The sequence below is a fragment of the Bufo gargarizans genome, chromosome 3, assembly GCF_014858855.1.
Source record: "Bufo gargarizans isolate SCDJY-AF-19 chromosome 3, ASM1485885v1, whole genome shotgun sequence".
NCBI classification, from domain to species: Eukaryota; Metazoa; Chordata; class Amphibia; order Anura; family Bufonidae; genus Bufo; species Bufo gargarizans.
In genome coordinates this window covers 326,747,700-326,761,100 of record NC_058082.1, presented here as the reverse complement: position 1 = coordinate 326,761,100, position 13,401 = coordinate 326,747,700, and the positions used below count along the sequence as shown (strand labels likewise).

At 37.2% G+C, this 13,401-nt stretch overlaps 1 protein-coding gene across 1 annotated transcript in view; it reads right to left on the bottom strand.

The window, feature by feature from the left end:
- The window catches only part of GRIK3 (glutamate ionotropic receptor kainate type subunit 3), a 789,973-nt gene extending 778,906 nt beyond the window's left edge, over window positions 1–11,067 (bottom strand). The window contains exon 1 of the mRNA XM_044284783.1: window positions 10,953–11,067. Within this exon, the coding sequence (XP_044140718.1) occupies window positions 10,953–11,067 (115 nt within the window). The remainder of the gene's footprint in view (window positions 1–10,952) is intronic.
- Between the last annotated feature and the right edge of the window lie 2,334 nt (window positions 11,068–13,401).

Genomic DNA, 13,401 nt, shown 5'->3' with positions numbered 1-13,401 from the left:
GAAGAGTGCTCATTGTCAAGACCACAGATTGTTTGTAGGTTGTTGAACACATACAGTACATCCTAGTAGTACATATAGGGTATTTCAAAGGACAATGCTCTGCTATAAGTTGTCTTATATTAGAGTGGTACGTGCTGCTAACATCAAAAGAGACTGCTTTGCTATAAGTTGACGAACATATTTATCCTGAGTAATACATGCTGGGTACATGAAGAACAATGCCATGCCACAAGTTATCATGCTGGGTACAACAAGGAGTAGTAGTGAAGTAAATTGAGTCTAAAGTCCATAGAATCGTCATGTGCCTGGAGGCTGCTGGTATAAAATATAGTGGAATTGTACTATTGCCTCCAAATGGGGACCGTAATACATGGTGCGTGGAGGATGCCGGGCCAGCTCGCTACCTACAAAAGAAGAAAGGTTAATCCATCTGTACCTGTTCTGGGAGGGAAGAATGGGTCTTCTGGGCTCGGATGTGCGGCGTCTGCATCGCAACTATCCGGTTTTAAAGTGTATGGGCTCCTAGTAGTTCCGCTCATGTTACCGGAAGTCACGTGGTACCTGGGGTGCTGATGAAGGTCTGATGTGACCGAAACGTCCGGTCTAGATATTCTGTGTGTATCTTGAAGATAATTATTGGGTAATTGGATGAAACTACTGCAAAACCAAATAAATAATTTAATTGCAACACTAAACAAAGCTGTGTGCCTCAATGTCACTGCATGTGTATTGGCTGATTTCAGCCCTTGATTGGCACCAGAGTCCATCGAATTGAGTGCGGTTCTCCACTTCATCATAGTGTAGGTTAGATAGTGATAGAGTGTAGCTGATAGGTTCCAGTGCAGTGTGTTAGGTAGTGTGATAGGTTCTGCTGTCCATACATACATGTTACAGACATAGGTCTGTGATGTCACAACAATAGATAGTGCACCAATCAGTAATATCTACTCAGACCTGATAAAATGTGAAACTTCTAGCAGCTTGGAAAATGTAACAACAGTGACCCAGCCTGTATTGCATATTACATTGCTGATTTTCGCATTCAAGAAAATAATCGCAAATTTGCAAATATATGACGAATATTCACCCAAATATTTGCAAAATATTGCAAATTCGAATATTGCCCCTGCCGCTCATCACTAAATCAAAGTAATGTACAGTGTACTTCCCTGTCAGTCTATCAATCTACAGTATATATCTATCTATCTATCTCATATCTATCTATCTATCTATCCATTAATCTACAGCGGGGCTTCTCAAGCTGCGAGGTATCACCCAATTGTTGATGAGGTACAGTTGGGTTCAGGAGAGAAACTAAAAGATAAATTGAGAAAATGTTAATATTTTTGCTTTGGTACCCAAGCAAAAGGACAAAGGCCACAGGTACTAAAAGCACATCAAGCAGCACCCTAAGATTATGTCTGTGGTGCCCACCTCTTTTGTATATTTTTGGCAGTGGTAAAGCCCAGGAAGCTCTATTCTTATGGTGAGACCCCAGAATAAGAGGCAGTGCACATGTTATACTGCAGTATCACAAACTCTAGACATAGCAGAAGCTAAATAGGAAATACAGAAGGATAGCCCACAATCCCTTTTCAAAGTATACAAATAAAAAGCCCTGTAGCTCTCCCCAATCTCAGGTCTAAAAATGATATTTGGGGAGCTGTCACCACCGTTCACACTAGGTGAATAGATGAAAACCACATGTCTTATCACTTAGCTGATGTTTAGATTACCACTTCTCACAGCAAACATTAATCTGGTATTCCAGGGATCTCCAAGACATCATCTTTTTCTGCTCTCAATACACATTAAGGATCCATTCACACATCTGTTGTTTCTTTCCTGATCTGTTCAGTTTTTTGCGGAACAGATCTGGACCAGTTCTGTACCCATTCATTTTCAATGGGTCCTGAAAAAAAATCAGACATTGAGCTGTCCGATTTTTTTCAGGACCCATTGAAAATGAATGGGTCCAGATCTGGTCCAGATCTGTTCCGCAAAAAAAAACGGAACAGATCAGGAAAGAAACAACAGATGTGTGAATGGACCCTTAGTCGTTAGTGGTGCACCAGGACCAGACGATCGCTCCTCCACACACTGGGGTTCATATGCTGATTGGTTGTCTAGAAGAGTACAAACCATTGCACAGACTGCTTATTTATCTATCTATCTATCTATCTATCTATCATCATCATCTATCTTCTATCTATCTATACCAAAAAAAGAAAGCAAAAGCAGCACACTGTCAAACAGTGGGAAATGTATTAACCCATGTGATAGCAACGTTTCAGCTCACTCCATGGAGCCTTTGTCAAGCCTTTGTTTGTGTGCTGCTCTTTAACTCTTTTTGTGCATACTATCTATCTATCTATCTATCTATCCATTCATTATCTATCTACCTATCTATCTATCTATCATCTATTTTCTATCTATTATCTATCTGTCTATCATCATCATCATCTATCTACTATCTACCTATCTCATATCTATCTATCTATCTATCTAATATCTAATATCTATATCTATTTATCTATCTATCATTATCTATCTATCTCATATCTATCTATCTTATATCTATTTATCTATCTATCTATCTGTAGTAAAAAATCCAAGGCAGCACACAAATATCCATAAAAAGCAAAAGGGTATTTTATTCACCCATGTGAAAACAGCAACGTTTCAGCTCTCTCTATGGAGCCTTTGTCATATCTATCTATCTATCTATCTATCTATCTATCTATCTATCTATCTATCTATCTATCTATCTATCATCATTATCTATCTATCTATCTATCTATCTATCTATCTATCTATCTATTTATCTATCTCATATCTATGTATCTATCTAATCACCCCTTTTGCCACATATAAAAAACCTTAATAGTGTACCTTTGACTTTGATATGAAAGAAGGTCAAATACACCCAATTGCATTATCTTGAGACCCTTTGCTAAGCTATGCCTGGTCACCAAGCTGGTACATGATCGCTCTGCAATTTTGCATTAATATGCATACTTCACAGGGACTTCAGGCACCAGGGAGAAGCTCTTGCTTCCCCTCTGCTTGTGCTAGGTAGAATTACATGTTCTGTCAACACCTAAGGGAAGCATTGACCCTGTAAACGCCTCTACTGTATGGTACTACCCTGATAGCCCTTGCTGACAAATATTTTTATCGCTGCTATGACCACACAAGGTTTTTATACACAAAATTCCATGTTCTGCACATTATATTTACAGTTAATATAGATCAAAATTATATTATTAATAGTAATCTTTTTTTTTTCTCAAAAATTGGCCAAGATGAGGAAATGCATCTTTAAGATTTTTGAACTCTCTCTCATAGCCATAGGTGGCAATTTCTTCCATCTGTGCTTCACTGATTGAAAAATCATACCGTCAAAAGCTCTTAGTATTATTCCTGTCATTTTACACTCAGGGTTAACAGTGACGTAGACGGACTATTTTTAGATTTAATTCTACTATACCATATGATTAAAGATGCAGTTTATCCACGTAAAATAAAACAATAAATGGAAGTAAAAACCCCACCGCAATCAATATGGTCCTCCTTAATAGAAAAGGCCCATCTCTGGTCTTCGACACGCTAATTTTAACCTTCAACTGCCCTCTAAGCTGAAAGTCCTACTGCTTCTGCCACTGCGGGTAGCTTGCAGTCTCTGTGTCTCTCGGAGATTCCTGGATACATCTGCTGGTGTAGAGGCAGACAGATCCTGAATGAAAATCAATATGTTTGGGGGTTTTCCAGCTAAAAGCAAATGGCTTTAGACAAGTGGTTTAGTGAACGTCGGGGATACATCACATTCGGGAAATGGATTTTGTACATAGTACAGTCACATCGTTGAAGTTAATGCAGTTACTATGTGGTTCGTACTTAGCCTTACCGAGCAATACATATTACTACAGGATGGGGACACTGCTCAGAAACCACTGAAATGAATATGTCGTACTATACGGTTTATTGAGTGGTTCCATCGAGACTGTTCTTCTGTTTAGTCACTCTGTTCATCCTTCATAAAGCCCAGATCATTGGTCTGTTCAAATGGATCATACATTGCTGTGACTATATCAGTTTAAGTAGCACCAGTCACAATTATGAATGAAAATTAAGTCTTCAAGGATACGCTTGGATTTAATTTGCTCCATAATAAAGGTGACGGATTTAGTCCTTACCTCTAATCTGAGAATGGTATGGCCTTGGAATACTTCACTAATGAATGTTTCAGAAACATTAGCATATTTGGACCTGAAACACCTTAGTTTTTTCTATACCTGTTACTTATATTTTCCTTGACCTCTTCATCACTTGCCTTTGTTAGACTATTTTTTGTTGTCGTTTTTGTTGTGCTGTAGTATGCATTTGTTGGCTATATGCCAAATGGACGTATGCCAAAGCGTTAACATTCTAACTTGGCGCTGAGCTCAAGTATGTCAGAAGCGTGAATTGAACTGTTCACTCTATGACCACAGGCTTCATTAATTTCCACCCACAGAAATAATGCATGATGGGATGAAACATAATAGTGACTGGTAGAGCTGAATACGCAGAGAGTGCATTATCAGCAATCTTTCACATGTAAAATAAAGGGATTATGTGTGAACTGGGATAGTTAGTACCATACAGTTTATAGTAGATAGCTTGAATGAAAAAGGAATAAATAGGTAACTGACATTTATAGGACCACTATAAATCTTACAAAAATACTTCAACACGTAAAAGTTGAAATATTTAAAGGGAACCTGTCACATTGAACATGATATCTATGGTGCAAGCAGTAGCTTATAGAGCAGGAGAGGACAAACAGATTGATATATAGTTTTATGGGAAAATATTCAATATAACTTGCATTTTATTCATATTAATTCCTGCTCATTGGGCTTTGAAGTCAAGGAGGCGGGGCTATCAGTGATTGACAGCTATGTGTACACACAGTCATAGAGGGAAGGCGGTCAATCACTGATAGGGCCTTGACTTCAAAGCCCAGAATGAGCAGGAATTAAAATGAATCAAATACAATTATACAGAATTTTTTCTCATAAATGTATATATATCATTCTGCTCGGCCCCTCCTCCACACCATTCTGCCTGCAGCTCAGACACCATGTTTCTTTTACGTTTAACCATGTTTTTCTGATTTTCAGCGACCAGATGTGACATTACACAGAGTAGGGGATCTTTAGTTTTCACATTGTCTTGAGAACAAAACATTCTTTAGGCCTGTCAAAGTCTTAAACGGGTTGGCCACTTTCTGTCTATTGTTGACCAGTGTCGTAAGATGACTGCAGGACAATTACTAATATAGTATTTGTTGATAGTGTGTGTCGTGTTTCTAGATTTTATAAGTCAGGCCTCTTTGTTAGACAGATCCTCTGTTCTGTCCACATATCGGTCCTGTCCACAAGATGGCCGCTGATGGAGAGTCATGTGACCAGACACAACACTCAGCCTCCTCCTTTCAAACACACTGCACCTATACTAAACTCTCAACAGTGAAATACAGATGATAGGTCCAGTGTATTTGAGTGGATGAGACCGAGCGATGTGTCTGGTCAAATGACCCACCACCAGCAGCCATTTTATAGACAGGACTTCTCGGTGTGCAGCAAACAAGACTTGGTCAACAAGGGGAAATGTCTTACAAAATATAGAAAATGGCACAGACTTTCAACAAAGACTCTATTAGTAAGAGCCATATAATCATCTCACAAACACATTGGTCAACAGTAACCAGAAAGTGGCCAACCCTTTCATTTGTAATCAAAACTGTGACTATTTTACAGAAACCGTATGGATGCATTAATGTTGTAACACTATATTCGTTTTCATATGCAGATAAAAGACTTTAGAATGAATTCTTCAGTAAGAATATACTTTCAACTTGATCAAATATGTGAACCAGTGGTTCCAAGGTTCTACCGTGTTGTCTGATTCTACCCAGCCTTTACCTTACTGTTCTCTTTTTAGCCGTTGACATAACGCTGGTCATTTTGCAACTTTTAATTGGTTGCCAGAGCTAATGATCACACTGGGTGAGGAAGGTGAACATCAAAAGCTCAGCTGCTGTGTATCCTGACACAGCTCTTTATTATGTTGGGTGATCTGATAGCTGTGTGTAGGCCACCTGGTGTTAGCCATTTTATCCTCAGAAAGTGCTTCATTTTATTAATAATCCTGCAGCTCCCTTGTACAGTTGGTGGTCACAGACAAAATGTACTTGATGTGTAACAACTAAGATAAGGAAACCTTCTAGAAGTGGAGAGCTGAAACACATGAGAAATGTGGCGAGGAAATAAAAGTACTGTATACAGCAATATTATTTTCTAGTAAAGCCAAGAGATCACTATCGTACATTTTTCATTCCCGGTTTCAGTGACCGTGAAGAAAGTATCATTTTTCATAATGTTAAAATTAGCAAGATTTCATACTGTGTTATCATGTAATTTGAGCTTCCAACATTTTTTATTACATTTTGAATTGTCAGTACCATGTCAAGTTAATTTATATTTGTAATGTGTATATTATAACATAGATAGATAGATAGATAGATAGATAGATAGATAGACAGATATAGATACATGCATAAAGATAACTAGATAGATAGATAGATAGATAGATAATGAATGGATAAATAGATAGAGATAGATAGATAGATAGATAGATAGATAGATAGATAGATAGATAGGGGAGATAGATAGATAGATAGATAGATAGATAGATCGTGAATGGATAAATAGATAGATAGATAGATAGATAGATAGATAGATAGATAGATAGTGAATGGATAAATAGATAGATAGATAGAGACATAGAGACATAGATAGATAGATAGATAGATAGATAATGAATGGATAGATAGATAGATAGATAGATAGATAGATATGGGAGATAGATAGATAGATAGATAGATAGATAGATAGATAGATAGATAGATAGATAGATAGATATGGAATATAGATAGAGATACATGCATAAAGATAACTAGATAGATAGATAATGAATGGATAAATAGATAGATAGAGAGCTAGATAGATAGATAGATATGGGATATAGATAGATAGATAGATAGATAGATAGATAGATAGATAGATAGATAGATAGATAGATAGATATGGGATATAGATAGATAGATAGATAGATAGATAGATAGATAGATAGATATGGTAGATAGATAGATAGATAGATAGATAGATAGATAGATAGATAGATAGATAATAGATACATAATGAATGGATGAATAGATAGATATAAAAAGCAAACAAATGATGAGGCAACACTCCGGTATCAGTGAAGGTTCTTAGACCCATTTATTTCCCCAGTTACAACGTTTCAGCCCAGCACAATGAGGCCTTTGTCAAGCCTGTTTATTGTATCATCTAGATAGATAGATAATAGATAGATAGATATGAGATATATAGATAGATAGATAGATAGTAGATAGATAGATAGATATTAGATAGATAGATAGATAGATAGATAGATAGATAGATAGATAGATAGATAGATAGATAGAAAGATAGATATGGGATAGATAGATAGATATGAGATAGATAGATAGATAGATAGATAGATATGAGATAAATAGATAGATAGATAGATAGATAGATATGAGATAGATAGATAGATAGATAGATAGATATGAGATAGATAGCTCTCCCTCTAGCCTCTCTTTTCTATGACCAGTTCAGTTTTTGTGTCTTTTACTGAACATTAACCCTTTATCATCTAATAATTCCAATATTATCACCAGGATGGTACTAAAGCTCATCTATGAACATAATAAAGAACAAGACAATTGCCAGAGGAGCAAAAGCCTTGGTTGTAAAGATAATGTTTATGGTGGGTATTAAAGAAAAGGCAATACAGCAGATAATACTGTCTGGATAGAGGGAGCCACACTGGAGAAATGAGCCCTGAAATCTCAAAAGCAGGAATTAATGGTCACTAAATGTAAAAAAATAATATCAAAGTGTGAAGAAGTCTGACTTCTCTCTCCATGAAATCGAATCCGAGTATTAGTGTAGGTCTTATTTCATATTTGAAATAAGGGTCCTGCTTATAGAGGGCATTGGGAGTTCCAGGTGAACAGGTGTCAGATAATGCATAGTAGTATGAAACACTAAGTGTCTTCTTGGTGTGGTGGCTAAGCTCCACAGGTTCAGATGTCACAATGTAACACATCCATCAGGGATCTTTGCTACGGCTTTGCGGTGATGTATCACAGCTTATAGATGTCCAAAGACATGACAGTCATGACCACAATCATATTCGGTCTTATTTTTCCTAATTTCTTGCAAAAATGAGTAAATATTTATAGTGGCAGTATAGATAAGTGGGTAATTAAGTGGCGGTATAGATATGGAGATACTGTCCATTACAGCTATATAATTAAGGTATAGAAAAGTATTGTCTTAATGGCTGCTCCGCACCCTTGATGATTCCAAGTGAGTCTACATGTGCATGTTATATAATGGCTATAGCAATCTAAGCATATTTTGCATCCTTTGAATATCCTAAAATTATTTTACGAAAAATCAGAGTTGCATTGGATATATAGCATAATTTCTTCTTCTCAAACTACAAGAAATGATATTAGGGTTCCTATCCTTATAACATAAAGCCATTTATTACATAAAAAATATTATTTCTGTACACCTTCATTTAAAAACTAAAAAAAAAAAAATTGCACTTAACCATCGCTATATAGTAATATAGAAAAAATACTACGGAAAAATGGCCAAAAAAGGTTCCACTTCCCAGTCCTGTCTGTATAGTAGTCTGCAATGTTAACCCTATTTGCTCTCTGACCTACTTGGTGAATTCAAGTTTACTATCAGCCTGAAGCATTGCAGTTTCCTCTATGGCCTCAGCTGATGATCTGACAGTACTCTGCCATGCTATTTCATGACCATGCCACATACATACATCGATTTCCTAACTTCCTAATAGATCATATTGTAAAAAGAAAAGTAATGAATCACTAACAACAGATTATTGGCCAAGATACCACTGGATTAAAAGGATCAGAATCTCAAGATGCAGAAATGACTGCATATACAGTATACATAAAAATGTATATATATATATATATATATATATATATATATATATTATATATGCGTATATTTTGTACTATTTCTCTTTTCATGTACATTTGTAGATAGATAGATAGATAGATAGATAGTTTTCTGTACCGTCCTGCTGCAGTGAGAACCTTGCACACAAAACATAAATCCAACACATTTTGCAGTAGACTTTGTGCTTTGCAACATTAGGGATAGGAGTCGAAAGTATTGAGTGCGTATTTCCATTTATTGTCATATTGACAGGTATTCTCCAATTCGCTCTGGTCAATGACCCTTCCATGGATTGTCTACATTAAGTGAGCTCCTCAGCTAAAGGCAACCCCAGCACTGCTTCATTGCCATACTATGTTATTTTTGTTTTTGCTATTTCTAGGTCACTTTATGGGTCAATTGAGCACTTTCTACCTGTGCTGCAGCATATTCACTGTAGTAAACTCGTAACAAAGTGTCAAAGGCATTCACTTTAGAATCTCCATTAATTCCTTGCAAACCATACCCTTTTTAAAAGCTTCTCCTAGGACTCACTAAACTGTTTTGCTTACAACACTGAAAAAGATATATAGAAAAAACGTATTGTCGAGGATCAAATATTTTTTGTAAACTGAAGACCAACCTGAGAATGGAAAAACTATAAGACCAACCGGAGAATGGCAAAACTATAAAAAATGAAATCATGTTCTCAGAAAAAAAATAAAAAATATAGATATAGTGAAATAAATAATCTATAGGTAAGGAGAAATACAGAGTACACTCATACGCATAGAAGCATTAACTCTTCTCTCTCTCTCTCTCTCTCTCTCTCTCTCTCTCTCTCTCTATATATATATATATATATATATATATATATATATACTGTATACTGCCACCATACATGGGCAAATTATAAGGGTCACCACATAAGTACTGTAGATACCTACACTGATTTGCATATGTGTTCCTTGGGCCATGTTGGTATACGTGAGTTCATTACCATTACTGATAGCTATCACACTGTGGTGACTTCATATGTTGTCATAAGGTTGGAAGAACTGTCCTATCTCTGTACCTAATAAAATGCAGATGTTAACCTAATTTGATAGAGCCTCTCCTTGGGGAGCAAGGAGATTAATAGACACCCAAGGTCAATAAGTGAAGACAACCTAGTCCATAACCTTAACAGCATTAGGAGCTGGGAAGCTTCCTGCCTCCTACTTTGCCTCTTTCTTAGCAGATTAACTTTGTGTTCTTCATCCGATCACAATTGTGTGACTTCTCCCAGGCTATCACAGTTCTCTGTACAAATACCACTGAGCAGGAGACAGCCCTGAGAGCAGGATTCACTGCTGATCTGAGACATTGCTAAGGATAATGGGTGAAACCGTTGTTTAGAGACCAGGCATCTGCATAATATCAACCTGAATGACTCTACTTGATGATCTGCATGCCCACAATGTACATACTGAATTCCAACTGAATAATAACCCTACCCTTTGTGTACCAAGTGGGCTTACATAAAGGCATGAGGTTTATTCTGTAGCTCCATAACTTTTAAGAGAGCATTGCTTTAACTGTTATAAAATCATATAACTTCCTATGATATGAATCCACCTACATGCAGATATACAGATACAGTTACATCCCATTGCTATGTCCCGAGGGACCTCTTACATAAAGTCTTCCAGTCAGAGGAAGGTACAGCACATATACATCCAAATGTCCTGGATACCTGGCCATTACTATTTTGAGCTTACATTTTGCAGTCAAAAGGGACTTCTATGCAGTTAACCCATTCATTAACACAGCTCTGAGTGACATTTTACACTTTATCCTCAAGAAATAGGTGACAGAAGAGCATGCTGGACTTACCTATTCGAATGACATGTGGCATTCCTTGACAGTCCTGAAGCAAGAAGATGTAGCAGAGCAAAACTGCCCAGCATTCTAAAACCATACTCCTAATAGAGAGCCAGTAATGTGTCATTGTTAGATACAAAATCCCCCTGAAGTTAAGTTAATATGGGATTCCCTGGGACTTCCTTCTTGATTTTAAGATTCCAGTGATAGTCCAAGACAGTCACAGTTGAATGCCTTTGCACTGCACATGTTAGCAGACTATCCCCCAAGCTTGAGCAGATGAAATCAAAGGTTAGATGATATTTGTCCTAACCACAAAAAGCTTCCCGCTTGTGTGCTCTCCACTGCTTTCTGCTTCTCCCAGTCCCATTCACCTGCTGGAGACTAGACGCTTAGATGCAGTCCTCATTGATGCTATCAACTGGTCCTTAGCAAAGCTGCGGAGTGGAATCCCAGACATAGAAATCAGGAGCTCCCTGGGGCTTCATAAAATGGAAAGACAGATGCAGCAAAAGCCATCCTGCAGTTGAAGGAAAAAAAATGTATATTCCCGTCTCGAGCTTCAGAGATTTAGCACAAGTGAGAGAATTGGACTGACAAAGGCAGACACACTCAGGCAGCCTGCCTGCTCCACATGCAAAGCAGCTACCATCTCATGACTGTGATTTGTTCAGTGGGAGAATACAATTCATTGCACTTGTGTGTAGTCTTTAGGGGTGGACTGAAAATCGAGACAAACCAGAGGGTAAACCTGGATAGCAAGCAAAATCTTAGACATTCAAAAATAGGGGTGTCAGGGCTGAATTCACACAGGGTGGCTTTCAGAGAGCCCCTCCTTTTGACAATGAAGCTACTTAGTTGGAGCGGGTAACCTGCCAGCATTTACTTGGCATTATCATCGTGCGTTTTTCTGGCTTGGTGACACAGGGATGGAAAAATGAATCTTTAGTTTTGCAGGTGCTTCTAAGGAAGGTGTGGTTTATTGTCTCTTCTGATTCCTATTTCTCAGAATGAGGGTTTCACTTGGCGTCTGTAAAGTGCTTTATCTAGCAGTATTAATATGACAGTGATATTTCTCACCGATTATCGTCATAAGACAGTGCGTTTTATGCTCTACATTAGAATAAGATAAACTTACATGGAATAAGATAAACTTACTTAGTGGAATATTGGGTATAAAAACAAAGAACAAACTTGAAATATGTCCCATGTAGTGAAATAGATAGAGAATATGGAATACATGATTAATGTATCCTTTCTCAAGATGCTATTTGTACATGGGAGAAATAAAAATGTGTGTATACCAGCAAATTATTCTGCTTCAACTGTTCTCAAGTGGGTGCAACAACAATAATAAAAAAAAAAACGTGATGCTAACCATAGTACTGTACATACCCAATAAACGGTGTACACAAATAGCTATAGGCATAGGGATCAAAGATCAATGTCATGCCATGCATAAGAGAGTGACTCTTTATAAGAAGCAGCTTGTGGATCCCAAAGGGTGATTTTTCACAAGGTCGAGAGGCATTTAAATAAATTACCTCATATAAGAGATCTTGAGAAGGCGGATAAGCTGATTCTCTGTGATATGAAACCTAGTGACTCCATTTTTGTACATTTCATATGAATGAAAAGAGGTTTCACTCATGCTATGCCGTTAGACATGTTTGAAAGATAATGCTTGAAGTTGCTAAATGTGTAGAGTGCCTTATGTGAATTGTGATGAAAATGAAAGACATAGCTACCAGTCATGGTCATTTCAATGACAATTGATGATAGTGATAAAAAAATATATATATAACATTTACAGAAAACTAGTGAGCTCCCGGACGGTCACATCCACTCATAGAACCCCTACATCCCTTGGCAAACAAGCTTCCATAAATGTCATCAAAGGGATATATTCCAAGATCCATAGAGTGACACACAGCAAATCATCAAGGTTATCCACGCCACCTGAACACTTTTACAACCCCCTACAGATGAGTCCACCCATACCAATTATCGAATTCCATTAGGTAGTCTAATTTCTCATGAGACAAATTCAATACAATATTGTGACATGCTAACCAAACTCTTGACGGACTGTAATTTACAAAAAAACAACAACACATAGACACATGTAACATAGACATCGCATTAAAAAAAACCTTTTTTTTTTATTGTTGTCATTTTTTGGGCTACTTATATCACATTAGACATCTCAGGATACTTTGAGTCAAGGACAGTTAAAAAAGGACAGATGTGTATATATAAGAAAGTCCAAAGACAGAGGTGGGAGAGTTGCTACAGGAAACTGTGGATCATTCTACAGATACATGAAAGATGGATGGGTAGAGGGAAAAGGATAGTATGCATTTTAAAATCGATTTGAGGTACCCCAGTCTCCAGCGGCCATTCCCTAATGATGGAACTTTGAGGAGGTAGCGTATTGTCATCCATGAAGATGAAATTAGAC